General features: G+C 40.4%; 2 protein-coding genes across 2 annotated transcripts; both read left to right on the top strand.

Annotated features, from left to right (window-relative positions):
* Positions 1-7,268: 7,268 nt before the first annotated feature.
* On the top strand, positions 7,269-7,949 carry LOC149176323 (uncharacterized). The gene has a single exon (XM_089421436.1). It carries the CDS (start codon positions 7,269-7,271, stop codon positions 7,947-7,949), a length of 681 nt encoding a protein of 226 aa, XP_089277562.1.
* A 720-nt stretch (positions 7,950-8,669) lies between these two features.
* On the top strand, positions 8,670-9,362 carry LOC149176322 (uncharacterized). The gene has a single exon (XM_089421435.1). The coding sequence runs from the start codon at positions 8,670-8,672 to the stop codon at positions 9,360-9,362; it is 693 nt and encodes a 230-aa protein (XP_089277561.1).
* The last annotated feature ends 6,048 nt before the right edge of the window (positions 9,363-15,410 follow it).

Genomic DNA, 15,410 nt, shown 5'->3' with positions numbered 1-15,410 from the left:
AAAAAAATGATTTGCAACCGTTAGTTTTTGTTTAAAAATTGTTCGCGGCGTATACGCGGGTCCCTGTGCACACAGTCACGTATAGGGCCCGCGTGTACGTGGGTTTCATATTACCAACCCGCGTATACGCCGCGGTGAAATTTTGGGAAAAAAATTCAACGGTGAAACATTAATTAAAAATCTTAAAACCAGTCACAATCAATTGCAAGCTAAGTATAAGAGTTACCTGAAGGTTTTTGAAGAATTTGAACGGTTGAATCTGGCTATGGGAAGTTTGCTCATTTTGCTCCAAATCCTTTGCTCTCAAACTCAAATGGTGAAAATGGTGAGTCCAAAATCTCTTTTATAGATTTTGAAAATGTAAAATTTTTTCAAAATTCTATTTTGTTTAGCCTCATGTGACTTTTAACTTGGGAGCTTGGAATGTCGAGAATAGTTTATTTTTCAGGACATTTTGGATGTTTTTCGACAGTTTCGAGACGGTTCCATGACTGCTGACCTGTCATGGCAAGTATCGTTTTCTCACTGGCATATAGGTTAGGGAAACCATTTTTCCGTTGCATTATGCATACTAGACTCCATTTGCCGATACATCTGCCATAGGGTCGACCCCATCGTGTTATGGTTTGCTAGCCATCTTCACTCGCCGATTCTTTAAATCATGACATGATGGTGGAGCCATCCTTTACATGGGCATCGTAGTTAGCACCTCACTGACATTTGTTGCCCATGTTGCTCCGATTTGAGTAGGTTCGGGAGTCCTTTGTAGTCCCGCCATGACTTATGCGTTGAAGACTCATTCCTCTTAGCTTCTTCGCTTTGTTCTGGCCTTATACCCTAGAGGCTCCTTTGTGTTGAGTTGTACTACTGCATTGCATGTTGACCACTTGCACCTTTTGGCCTAGAGCCGACTTCACTTGGACTCGTGTTTAAGCAAACTTTTGACCATGACGACTACAAAATCAACCTTGCATAACTTTGACTTCTGCAGCTTGACACACCTTGACTCGTGGATGGAACACACCTTTGATTGTCACTGACCAGTTTTCGCCTCCTTGCATTGAGCATAGGAACGTTCCATTCCTAGGAACTAGATTATCTGTTTCACCGACACTCGTTCTTTCCACTATACCATAGCATTCTTTTATTCTTTTTCCAGCTTAACAGAAAAAGACAAAAAAAAATAAATATTCCAAAAAGAGCGGGAACGAGACAGTATTTCCATTTATTGTTGGCAGCTAGAGTCAGTTGTGTCGCCCTTGAACAAAGCACTCAAAACAAAGTCTCCTCCATTTGGGCTGGATTTAGTTTGACTTAGGTAAGCCTTAACCTTGTTATTGAGTCAGTTCTCCCCCGATTGGTTATCTCTTCCAATCATATTTAGGGTTCGTTCGTGCCTCCTGCATGACGAACTTGTACAGAGTCATCATATGCTGCCACATAGTCACATTGAGTCGTGCTTTTATTCAAGGGAAGTTAGCCTGAGTCGGCCTCTCTGCGGTGTCTCTTGACTCATTTTTCAGTCGGCCATCCCTGGTTGTCAGTGTCGTGTCTATCATCACATCAGCTATATTGGTCCTTTACTCGTGCCGGTTCGAGAAGGTCCCCATTGACTTCTTGCTGGCGGGTCTTGTCCTTATCGATGACGACATCTTGCTCTGAGGACAGGCCTAGAGCTGCACCCTGGCCCTATTTTCATTATTGATAGGTCACCTTGTGCTCAGCATCGATCAGTATCATGGGTCTTTGACTGAGTGGTTTCCCTTGTGTTCGACATCAGCTTACATTATCACACATTGGGATTTGTGCAGTACCTTGGTTTCCATTTGACCCTATTGGTGGATACCTCGCCTCTGTGTCAGCTTTCATTTTTGGTTGGTTCAGAGGGTTTCTGTCGTGCGCTAGCCACATCTTTTGTACGCCGGAAATGTACTTCGGTTGGGTTACTACGTCTCTTTTGTCTGATTCCTTCCACATTATTGGCCTACGGGTTACACTCGTGCTAGATTGATGAAGGATGCCGTAATGCCTTCCTTCTAGCGGATCTTTCCCTATCGACTCCGACTCATTGCTCTGGGGCAAAGATCTAGAGTCCATTTGGCAGTACCTTGGGGTTTGCAGTCATTAGTGGCAGATCCTTCGCTATTGACAGTGGGAAACCACCATTGTCTCCTGATCGATAGATTCTTACAAGTGTTCGACTCCAGCTCATCTATTCACACTTGTTAGATTGTACTGGGTACCTTAACGCTCATTATCATTATCGGTGAGTAGTCTCGCGTTTGTTAACGGTATACATCAATGACCGGTAATCAAACGATTTCTCACATGGTCAACTTCAGATCATTTATTCCCATGGTGTAGAAATGTACCACGGCGATCGGTGAAGACCTCAGGTTGTATCAGCATTCATTGGTTCACTTGACAGTTGCGCTTGTTGCTGCTAGTTGATACCACTCCACCTTATATGTTGCAGTCAGTCATGGCGACATTCTATATGCTGGCACCTGAGTTTGCAGTGTAGTACCATTCTATTCCATCATGTTCAGTTGGTACCTTTTGGGATCAGTATTTGATATCAGTGATCCGTTGCATCTTTCAGCATCATTGATAGTCTTATATGTGATATTCATACATGTACTTGTTCATCATGATCAGATGATCCATTATGTATTTTCCAGTCATTTATACTTGTATACTTAGTGGATCTGCTTGTACTTGATATGCGGACATGCTTTACTTTTTCTGAGCATGGGTATGCCCGCCTCAGACAGTGTTTCTTTCTGATCTCCTTTTGTGGCTTGGCAGGTTGAATTCTGGTGAAGTCCTCCTCGGTTTTTGACAGATTTCCTTTCCATGTACTTGCTTAATATATTTCGGCCATCATGTACCCTTTCTGACCTCATATATTAGGGGGCATCTGTTATAGCCCCAGATCTCACTCTTATGGTTTGTGATGCTGCACTCATGGCCTAGGACAACCCATCCTTCCAGACCTGGTCCTAAAATTTAAAAAATAGTGTTTTATCCCTTATACGCGAAATTGCCCTGAGTTAAATGTGTGTATACGCGGGTATGTGTATATCCAACCCGCGTATATATATTAAAACACTTAAAAAAATATAAAACTCCTTAATTTCGGGCGGAGATCGTGGGTTTTACCTGCTGATCACCTGTTAGTGCCCGTGGCCCAACTGTTCCCAACCAACTCCCAACTAAAAAACTACTTTGGGAGAGGTATAAAAAGACCTCAAAGGGAAGGCCTAAAGGAGGAGAGAAGAGAGAGATAGGTTATTATGCTGAGATTTTTCCCCTGACCAGGTCTGAAGTCCCTTGTGCCTTCTGCACTTCCCCCATTTGTATAGGAAACCCTTGTTTCCTTATGTGTTTATGTTCATCCACTACTTATGACATCATGGAGTAAGTCATGGAAGGAGTTTGTTAAAGGCTTGAGGCTGGAACGGATCCGGAAGGAAGCTTTGCTTGGAGCCTGCTAAAGGTGACTCAGGTGAAATTATTCATTTTCTGTACTTTATTTGTCTATAATAAAAGAAACACATGTCTTGGTTCCTGATATGAATCTTCTTTATGTTTATGATATTCATGTTAGAATTCATATGTGAATGGTTGTTTATATTTCATAACTAACTACCTTTCTTTATAACATGAAGATGGTTTCTTTATAAGTTTTTGTCCATATATTGTTCTGTTCTTTGGAATTGGTTGTTTTGCAGGACAAAGGAGCAAGAGGAACTTGAACAAGGGTTTGGACCCTTGAGGACCTTCTCAAACGTAGGACCTAAGGTACGTTCCCTTATCCTAGAATTTTCTTATAATAGCATAATGGCTGTGTGAATGTGTGTTTCTCTGTATAGACAATTTTCAGTCTGCTAGGGTTTCAACCCAAAAAGCCCTAGGGGAACATTTCCCTCAACATATATGACATGCATGAGTTAATTATGAGTGAATATTTAGTTTAATGATCAATGTTCATCACACCCCACTACAATAAGTTATACCCCAGTATTTTGTTCCCTGCATTTTAGCCATTAAACACAAGAATTTTGTTGCCATAGTTTTTCTTCTTATTTGTCTCTCATTTCCATTTTTGTAGCAGATCCTTTTCCTTTTATTGTAGTTGGTCTGAGTTCCCATTGAGGATGATGTTTTTCTAGAGGTCCTCTATCTGTTTTTCAAGGTATTTTTATCCTTTAAAATGTCCACAAAAATTTCCTTGTTCCATTTCCTGATTTTTTTTTGATGTGCTTGAGCTTTTACTGGAAGCAATGCATTTTGGAGCTTTGCAGTTGAAATTCTCATTCCACCATTCTTTTATTGTGGATTGGAATTCAACGTGATCAAGCCATAAGGACTCAAATATGGAGGGTCTATTTATGGGAGTGACTACAAGTTGAATCTCCAAAACTATTGGCCAATGATCCGAGCCTGCATAGGGGAGAATTTTTCCTTCGATTTCATGATTAGCCAAAAGGATATTTTTTGATATGAGAAACCGTTCCAGAAAAGAGGCTATTTTCCTCTCTCCTCCTCTCTTATTATTCCATGTGAAGAATTCATTCTAGGTTTCCATATCCACCATCTCCAAACTGTCGATTACTTCTTTGAAATCTTTCGCATCTCTATATGGCCTTCTTAGGCCTCCATTTTTTTCATTCAGGTTGATTATCGTGTTGAAGTCTCCTCCAATAATTTTGTGGTTGCTTAGGAGGGCCTCATGTACTTTATTTAGGGTTTCCATCATGTTGATATTTTCATTAACGCGGTGGGAACCATAAACATTGGTGACACATAAATTATTTGTCGTTCCTATAAGTTGAAAGATAGTGTTTAGAATGTTGGGAGCTAAGATGGATGTTTTGAGATCCATCAGTGTTTCATTCCATAGGATTATTTTCCCTCCGGTTGTGCCTATGGCAGCATTGGCAATACTATCATAGCCCTTCCAACATTGATTATGAAGGGAGGGAATCACTTCTAAACCTATTTTCGTTTCTTAAAGGAAAACAATTTCCGGTTTGCTTGATATGATCCTATGTTTTAGGATTCTTCTTTTCACAAGTAAATTCATACCTCATATGTTCCATGAAATCAACTTCATTGAGAAACTTTTTGGGTTAGGACTAGAGCTCTTACCTTGCCTTCATTTATCAATCTCTCCCCGAGCTCCTGCGGGATTTAACTAATCGATTTTCGGCCTCGCTTCCTTCCTGCTCCCTTGGGGTTGTAATAATCTGCTGGGATGTTGGATTTGATGCTAATATAGTTGAGATCCCTATAATTCCTTTTAGTCGTAACTTGCTTCAGTTCTTCTTGATAGAGATAAGCTTCGTCCATATTCTTAAGGTACTCCTAGGTATGGTTGCCATTCCTTTCTTCTCCCATAATTCAACTATTTGATTGAGGTCCATATGCCATAGGAATTCTTCAATGGCCTCTTCCTCTATTATACCATTGTTTCTTTCATGCTGCATTTCTATGTCATTTTTTTATTGCCCAATTGGGTCGGGGATTTCTGTGAAGGTTGGATCTTTATCGTGGGAGGAGGATGGAGAGGATTCATGCGTGCTGGTGTTGTTGTCTTTTTCATTGTTTTATTTTCCTTGTTCCTCTTGGTCTTCTCCTAATATATCAAAATTTTTCTTGTTGAATTGGCTTGATGATGCTTGCTTGCGTTGAGCTTTCCTATTCTTCTTGTTTCTGAAGGTTACCTTGGTAAAGCCTTGGTTGTCTACCTTTTGCAGAAACTGAGGATTGGCTAGTGGTGGGGTATTCTATGGGAAATCGAAAAAAATATATCCATGCTCATGGAATTTATGACGCCATAAAGGAATGTGCTCATAGCCTATGTTCTACACCTAAATATCGTCGCGAAAGACAAGCTTTATTGCTACAGGGAGAGCCCTTGAGACAACCATGTAAATGCAGATTCAGGCGTAGGAGACATAGTGCCCTGATCGAGTTCCCTCCGATGTTTTAATGTATTCTACCAACCTATCTCCTATTCCTTTAAGGATAGAGGGTGCCCATTAGTATGTTGGCAAAGAATAGAGTTGAATATAAACTGACACTCTTACAAAGTCCTCCTTCTCCGAGGTGAAGTTTTCTTTCCAATATCGCATGTATAGTCTAGCCGGCTTGAAGAAGTAAGTTCTACCTTGAAAGATGTAGTCTTTCTTCTAACAAATCAAATATCACTGTAAATAAGCCCTTAGAGCCAAGCTAGATCTTGATACCTCCCTTAGAAGACCATTTTCTTTTGTATCTACCAATTAAGTGCCTTCTATGCGGGCTAGAAGCCCATGAACTTTCAAATGAATGCATGCTCCTGCATATATTCTCTGTAAACTACTATTTCAGGGTCTTCAATTTCGAGGGTTGGTATTTTCTTGGTTTTTGGTTTGCATGATTTTGTTGTCTGTGACTGAGCTGAGATCTTCTCATTGGGATTTGCAGAGTTGTTAATTGGTTGTTGATCTACACCCTTTCCTGCCCTCCCTCTCATGGGCGAGTAGAAGTAGGCTTCTTAAAAACATTATTATTGGTGACCTTTGTGAAGAAAGAAGCCTATGACTCCTTCCCTTTTCCAACACAACCGCGTTGAAAGAAGGGTACCAAAACCCCCTCCTAACACTACGTAGATTGCAATTGCAACAACACACTCAGAAATTCTTCAGCTCCTTACACTTTTCATAATAAAATATTTATATTTTTGTAATTTTAATTTTGTTTAAATAGATCTCTTTCCATTAATATTTGATTTAATTAAATTATTACATTATTTTAATATTAATAATTATTTTTCCTATAAATATAATCACGACATTGTTGGAAAAGGGAAAAAGACTCAAAAAGGCGATGGGAGATTAGGGTTAGGGTTTGGGATCAGATGACCTCGAGCAGACCTGCTCCTGGTCAGGGTGCAGGGGATCTCGTATCCACCTGCTGAATCACAGACCAATACAACGAAAGATTAACTAAGGGAAGAAGGATCCGAGAACAGGATAGTCTGGGAGGAAAATGAGTGATGCGAACGGGGGGAGGGGGGAGAGATCCCCTCCTACAAGGCGATTACCGCAAGAGAATCAAGCTGAAATGGAGCAAACGACGAATCTGGGAATCGCAGCAAGGACGCGTTGGTAATGGGAGTGGTATGACAAGCAAGGACGAGGAACAAATTTCTACCGCGAGCAACAAAAAAACCCAGGTTTGTTGTCCCAAATAATAAATTGGAGGAGTACAGGGGGTATATGAAAGACCATGCACTCATCTGCAAGTTTGTAGGAACATGGCCGTCTGAGAAAGATCTGATGAAGTGGATACAACAGAGGTGGAAGCCCAAAGGACATATAGATCTTAAATTAGGGGCAAAAGGTTTTTTCACAGTAATATTTGCAAACTTGGAGGATAAGGAGAGGATCTTTGAAGAGGGTCCATACTTCTTCAACAACGCAGGGCTCTTCATGAGGCAATGGGAAGAATGCTATAATCTGAAAAAAGAAAAAATTCTAGCAACACCAGTCTGGGTCAGACTATTTGGGCTCCCGATAGAGTTCTGGGATCCAGAGATTTTAGAAGGAATTGGGAACTCAATCGGGACCTTTGTGAAGGTAGCAGAAACCACCAAGAGAGGTAGATATACATCATATGCCAGAATTTGTGTCTACATGAATATCACAAAACCACTGCCGGATCATGTTGAAATAGAATATCATGACGAGGTCTGGCAACAGCCAGTTGATTACGAACACATTCCTTTCAGATGTAGACGATGCCATGAGTATGGCCATTTGTTCAAATATTGCCCGATGAATGAAGTTGATACACCAACAGATCAGGGAGATGGAAAGGGAAGTATGGAACAGGAGAGGAGGACTCACAAAGGAAACAAGGGAGGGTTCATAGAAGTACTGAGAAGAAGACGACCCTAAAAAGGAAAAACCAAACTAAACCCCTCTCACCAAGAAAGCACTCAAAAAATCCAGAACCAATTTGAGGTTCTTCGTGAATTAGAAGTGGAAGAAAAAAGTGAAGAAGGAAAAGATGAAATAAGGGAGACCCAGAAAGAAAATAAAAAAGGAAAAGAAAGAGCCAAATAGTGTGGAATTGGAAAAAGAGAAGGAGAGGGGAGACCGGGTTCAAGCACAGATTCAAATGGGAATAGATCCTCAATAGGAACAAGAAGGAGAAGAGGAACAGGTCATGAGGAAACTTTTACAGGAATGTAAGCATCTGAATGAACAGTTCATACCAGAAGACCAGAAACAACTTTATAAAGATATGTTCTAAAAATACAAAGAAAAACGAGAGACAATGTTAGCAAAGCAACTAGAGCAACTTGGAACACAAGGAAATAAAAACACAGAAACAGGAACCATAGGGAAGGGAGGAAGGAAAAGAGGAAGGAGACCCATGAGTGAGACAATCCAAATGGTGGGAGACATGTTGGTGAATTCAGGAAGAGTTGTGCCATTGTCGGAGGTTTTCCAACAACCCCTCAAACTCTTGAAATGATCATCACAACCTGGAATATCAGAGGGTTGAACAGTAAGAGAAAACAAAGATATCTGAAAGAGAGAATCAAAAGAGATAAACCAAATATAATGCTAAGCCAAGAAACAAAATTATGAGAAAGCAAACTAAAAGAAGTGATGAGCAATTTCAAGCCGCATTACGAGATCATTGGTCAAGATGCGGCAGGCAGTGCAGGAGGAGTAGCAATCCTCTGGAACCCAGAGGAAGTCCAATTTGAAGACTGGATCAGTATACCTCGCATCCTCACAGGAAGATTTAGAATTATAGGTTCTCAAGAATGGATCCTCTTATCCAATGTATATGGACCCCATATACAGAGTGATCGCAGGGTTTTCCTTCAGAACCTGGCAGTTATGCGGTCCTTGCATCCAACCTCTCCTTGGATAGTGGGAGGAGATTTCAATATGATAAAATCAATAAAGGAAAAAAAAGGTGGACTCAGAAGAACAGAGGTAGACATGGACGCCTTCGGAGATTGGATAGCCGATCAAAGGCTAGTAGACATACAGACAACAAATGAGATCTATACATGGAATAACAGAAGGGGAGGTAGACACCAAATTGCTTCCAGACTAGATAGATTCTTAATGTTAGAACATATTATAAATTGGGATATCTTCATTGAAGCAACGATTCTTCCTGGAATGGGATCAGACCACTGGCCGATCAAAGCAGAACTTGATATTAAAGCCAGTCCCAAGAGAAAACCCTTTAGGTTCGAAGCCTTCTGGCTTAGGGATAAAATTTTCATGAAGAAAGTAGAAGAATGGTGGAAGCAAAGTCGACAGAAAGGAAGAAACAGAATGTAGACATTTCAGCTGAAACTAAAAGAACTAAAAGGAAACATCAAGAAATGGAATAAAGAGGAATTCAGACACATACTCAAAGATCAGCAGCTTCTAGAACAGAAGATGAAGCAAATCCAACAAGAAATCATTACGGCAGGTAGAAGTGATGACCTAGCCAGAGAGGAAAGGATCTTGATAGGACAAATGGAAGAAAGGCGGAAACAAGAAGAGATCTTGTGGAGGCAGAAATCCAGAGTAAATTGGTTAAGAGAAGGGGAGAGGAATACAAAGTTCTTCCACCAAGCCATGATCTAGAGAAGGCAGAGAAATAGAATCTTTTCTATAAAACATGAAGCAGGGACACGAGTTACACAGCATGAGGAAATAGAACAAGTCTTGCTGGATCATTTCAAAGATCTCCTCACGGAACCCAATGTAGATCATGGAGAAGCTACTGAAAGAATCTGTAAAGAGATCCCAAGTAGGGTTACTAGAGACCAAAACCTAGCTCTGATGAGGGCAGCCACCTTGGAAGAAGTAGAAGAGGTAGCAAAAGGAATGAAAAAGAATAAAGCCCCTAGTCCTGACGAATTCACAGCGGAATTCTATCAAGCAAGATGGGATTTCTTGAGCCAAGACATACTGGACGTGGTGGAAGAATCAAGAAGAAACCAAAATGTTAGAAAATTATATATTACGGAGCAATGGAACACATAAAATATTGCAGAAATATAAACACAGAAAACACACAAAACAAGAGAGACACAAATATACATGGTTCACCCAGTTTGGGCTACGTCCACCCCGAACAGCCAGTCCTTCCTTTCTATTATGCAACAAAATGAAGAGATACAACCTACAGCAAAACCGCTGTAATATCCTCTGTTTTCTCTCACAGTCTCACCTCTATGTTTCTCGCTCACCGAATACACATCTATCTCACAGCCTCAAATACAATGCCCTCATATATAGAGAGGGGTTGCCTTCTAGGGCAAAAAACCCTAAACTAAACATAAGTTCTATCGTCAGATCATCCGCCTAATGAACGGCCCAGATTGACTAGAAATTACTATACTTTTACAAGGCAATTTTACAGCTGTTTTTAGCTTCGGGGGCGCTGCCCCCCCCTGGACCCCCCCTGCAGTGAATATTTTACGGGCGGCGTTGCCGCCCCCATTTCGAACTGGGGTCCTATGTGGCGATACCTTTGAATATAGAAGATAATCAGGCTCCACACCCAACACAAAAGGTAAGTACAAGCTTAAACTCTACCCTCTTATCTCTGATTCCTAAAGAAACTAAGTCTGAAACTCCCCAGGGCTTTAGACCCATTTCCCTTTGTAATGTTATATATAATATAATAGCTACTTTAATGGCTAAAAGACTTAAGCCTATTTTATCTAGCATTATTTCCCCAAAACAAACAGGTTTCCTTGAAGGCCGGCAAATCCTGGATGGACTGGTGGTCTCCCAAGAAGTAGTGCATTCTTTGAAAGTCAAAAAGGAAGCAGGTATGATGATTAAACTTGACCTCTCCAAAGCCTATGACCATCTGAATTGGAATTATCTGAAAGAAGTTTTAAGGGCCTTTGGTTTCTGCAATAGATGGATTGAATGGATCTCTACTATGATCTCCTCAGCCAATTTCTCCATCCTTGTGAATGGAAATCCTTCCCAACCCTTTAAAGCGTCTAGAGGACTTCGACAGGGTGATCCATTATCCCCTTTCCTGTTCATTATAGCTGTAGAAGGCCTAGGAAGGTACATCAGAAAAGAAGTAAGAGAAAGAAAGCTAAAAGGAATCCAAATATGGGGTAACAACCTTCCTATTACCCACCAGCAATTCGTAGATGACATTATGTTGTTTTGTACTGTGTCCCTCAGAGAAGCCCGCAGAATTAAAGAAATTCTAGAACTTTTTATGACAGCTTCAGGCACGCAAATTAACAATGACAAGTCTTGCACTTATTTTTTCAACACTGTTAGAAATATTAAAAAAAATTTAACAAGAACTCTGGGATTTCGATCAGGAGAACTCCCAACAAGATATCTAGGAACGTCGTTAGCCCTGAATCCTCTAAGGCTGTTGAATTGGCAACAAACCATTAAGAAAATTTCTAGAAAACTAGCCAACTGGTCTTTCAAAACTTTGAATTTTGCTAGCAGAGTTGTTTTAGTTAAAGCAATCCTCCAATCGATCCCAATATACCAACTATTGGCAATGGCAGTGCCTAAAGGAGCATGCGCAAAGATGGTTGAGATTTTTAAAAAATTTATTTGGGGAGGATTGAAGGATCAAACAAAATGGTCTTTAGTATCCTGGAAGGATTTGGTGAAAAGCAAGACTGAGGGAGGATTAGTCCTTAGAGATCCTTATATTCTGAATCAGGCAATGGGTGCTAAACTTTGGTGGCGCTATATGAATGGAGGAAATGACCTATGGAAAAGAATATGGACAAAAAAATATAATATGCCAACAAAACCAGAGGAGATATTAAGAATAAGGGATACCCCGAAAGGGTCGACAATTTGGAATCTAGCTAGTCTAAACAAAGAAATAATAACTAAACATGCTTTTTGGGAAATTAGGGATGGCAGCTTTGCCAGGTTTTGGGAGGAAGCCTGGCAGTAAAGAGAAATACTGAATGGACTTCAAGCTTTAAGGGAGATATGCCAAAAGGCAGTTGAGAATGGAATGAATCTGGTAAGAGACTTTTGGAAGGAAGGGAGCCACGAGGAAGTATGGAGAAGTTGGAAGAATCCAAAAGAATGGATGGACCAAATTGATGGAGAACAAAGGGAGTTATATCAGAAGGAAATGCAGACAATGAGAATACCTATAAGACTTGGACCAGACATACTGAGATGGGGTTACACAGTAAAAGGAAATTTCTCAATTAAAGAGGCATATCATCTCTTAACTACTAGAGAACCAGAGGATATAACAGTCAATTGCAAACAAATATGGACTAGTAATTGGTGGCCAAAAGTGGCCCACTTCTTATGGCTGGTAAGCAAAGGTCGCATCCTGACCTGGGCCCAACTCCAAAAGCGAGGCATACAGGGCCCCCCCAGATGTAATCTTTGCAAGCAAGAACAGGAAACACAGGAACACCTCCTGAGCTCATGTAAAGGAGTTCAGTAACAATGGGAAGAGGTTAGGAAACTTTTTGGAAGGACTCATAGAGATCAACAGAGCATTAAAAACACAATTAAAGTATGGGGAGGCGGACAATTCACTAGCACAGTGGTAAGAAGAGCCCGGAGTCTAACATAGGGATGAATATGTGGATGATCTGGAAAGAAAGAAATAGAAGAACCTTCCAAAACAAAGAAATGACAAAAGACGAAATCTAGGAAAAAACATTGAGTCATATTCATGAGACCATACTAGCGGACACTTGGAATGTAGAAGACTGGGAAACGACACCGGAAGAAGATCAAATTTTAAGGAATTTGAACCTGCATCAAGGGATGGTGGCTCCTCAGATGTGGAAAGAACCCAAGATTGGATATAACAGCACCATGCACTTCTCTCGCCCCATGGCTGGATTCATAAAGTTAAATTTCGATGGGGCATCCAAAGGAAATCCAGGCCCAGCAGGGATTGGAGGTCTCTTTTGGGATGATCAAGGCAGAACAAAATGGATTTACTCAGACAATGGTGGCATCATGAGCAACAATGAAGCTGAATTGATGGCAGTACGTCAAGGACTGAAGATAGCAATCAGAAACGGATACAATAACCTGGAAGTGGAAGGGGACTCCCAAATGGTCATACACGTAATTAAAAAACTTAATAATGGAACCTCATGGGATAAAGTTACGCAGAGTTGGAGAACGGCGAGTCTAATCCAAGAGTTGGAAATTATCATAAAAAGATTTGAATATATGATTATTAAGCATGTTAAAAGATAGTGCAATAGAGCAACGGATTTTCTCGTGAACTGGGGCTGCCAGGAACAAGGAAGGAAACTGTATAACATATGGACTATGCATTTAGAGGACGTAGAATTAGAGCAGCTAAGAATGATTCTAAACCATGATAATCATGAAGACACGATTCAAAGATAATAGAGATAGATGGACCCTGATCGGGATGTGGAAAAAAGTAGGTGAGGGTGGCAGACAAGTTTACGATCATGGCAGGACAGCGGGACTAACCCATACGTATGACGTCGTCCTACCAGCCAGAAAAATGAGTTGCATGTCAGTGCAATTTTCAAAAAACCAGAGTGGGGGAGGTGGAATGAAGCTAATAAGCAGTAGTGGCGGCAGTAGTGGAAGAGGGAGTGGGATAGATGAGTGGTATTTTATGAAGGTGGTGAAGTTTAGAAGGAAGGGTAGACTAAGCTGGGAGGAAGAGGAGCAGGGAAAAGCGCAAACGGAAGGAGCTTTCAAGAAGGTTAACGATTCCAGGCATGTTATCTCTGAAAGCCCTTCAATCCTTTCCTCTGTCATATTTGGTAAAATGGATAAATTTATTACTTTTGAAGCCTCTGAGGAAGAAAAGGGCTGGTGTGAGTCTGCTTTTCACTCAGCAATGCTTTGTGAGGGTCCATTGTGTCAGAATCAGGGAAGGTTTCTTGATGGACGGGGGAATTGTAGCCATGAGAATAGTTCAGGAAGAAAAGTGGGGGGTTGTATCAACCAACCCACTACAAAGGTACAGGGGGAGACTGAGGAAAGGAATACAAAAATTTCGTCCCTAGCCCAACAATTGATTCAAATGACTGAATGCCTTCTTAAATTCTTGCATCGCGAAAATGACAAGCAGTGTAACACCCAAACAAATGGTGGAAACTGTAGCAGGAGAAGAGGAATAACCACAAAGAAAATGAGGAAGACAGTGATGCTAAACTTCAAAATCTGATCTTTGTGAATGAAAATTGTCAATAGGATAAGGTAAACAGCAGGATGGCGCACCCGAGTCATGGCAGAGGGCGTGGAAGTAGAGGGCGCCTGAGATAGGGGAATCAAGAGGAACGGCTAGCAAATGCTCCAAGTAACCAGGGTAGAGGGAGAAGATCTACTTTGATAGCAGTCCAGGAGGCTGCCAGAGCTTATAGGGAAGGCACAAGTGAAGAAATTCGTCGAATTATTCAAGATATGGAGACCAGTGTGATGGAGGAATAGTCTGAATCCGAGACAGAAGGGTGGGCTGAAGTGATTAGTGATCCGGGAAATACGTGAGGAAGGTTGATGCTGTATAGGAAGACTCTTCATATCTACTGGGTGTTAAAACGCCTTCTGGAAAAGGCCCTAGTGCAGGTGGTGAAGGAAATGGCCGAAATTGTGTGCCAAACCTGCAAAAAGAAATGAAAAATTTTCGAGTTATCATGATCAAGTAGAATAACAAGCTGGAGGAAATGCATCAGCAGCTGTCTCGGATGGATCATACAACTCCAAGGTAGGTTGAACCAGTGGATATTCCCATGGATATGGACCTGAATAATGGTATCACAAAGGAATGATCCTTTCAGGTTTCTTAGGTGTTTCAGTGAACCCTTTTTCTTTTACTGTTTCATGCATTTTAGCAGCTTACTAAGTAGTTTCAGTTGTATAGTACACATAGCTAGGATGGAAAGACTTGTAAAATTTTGTTTTTGGAATGCATACAGCAAACTAAGGTGGCTAACAGACCTAGTTTCCCTTCAGGGCAGATTGAGGCCACCAACACGATGTATCTAGTCTCTTTGGGTACTATAAATAGAAAAAAAAGACACTACCTACACTTACAAAAAAAAAGAGAAAAAATCACGACATTGTTACAAATTACATTAACATTAATACTCAATATACATTCTATATTTTAAATTTTAAATTTTTTTAATATAAAATATATTAATAAAACTTAAAAAAAAAAAAAAAAAAAATAGAGAATGTATCAATAAAAAATTAGCATTACACGATATTATAAAATAACACTTTGTAAACACTAAAACCTAGTATATAGGATGATCAAATTTCTTAAACAAAAGCCTTTACCATATCTCATTATTAGTATTGTAGCATATATGTTCACTAAATTAAGCATGACACCATGTTAGGAAATAAAAATTTATTTTA

Source organism: Pinus tabuliformis, chromosome 4_1 (genome assembly GCF_031772625.1).
Source record: "Pinus tabuliformis cultivar Carrire ecotype Pingquan chromosome 4_1, CPIR1, whole genome shotgun sequence".
Lineage (NCBI taxonomy): Eukaryota > Viridiplantae > Streptophyta > Pinopsida > Pinales > Pinaceae > Pinus > Pinus tabuliformis.
This window is presented reverse-complemented; position numbering and strand designations above follow the sequence as displayed.

Bases quoted from the DNA above. Each gene is read 5' to 3' on its own strand.
- LOC149176323 (XM_089421436.1), top strand. From the start codon at position 7,269: ATGAAAGACCATGCACTCATCTGCAAGTTTGTAGGAACATGGCCGTCT.
- LOC149176322 (XM_089421435.1), top strand. From the start codon at position 8,670: ATGAGCAATTTCAAGCCGCATTACGAGATCATTGGTCAAGATGCGGCA.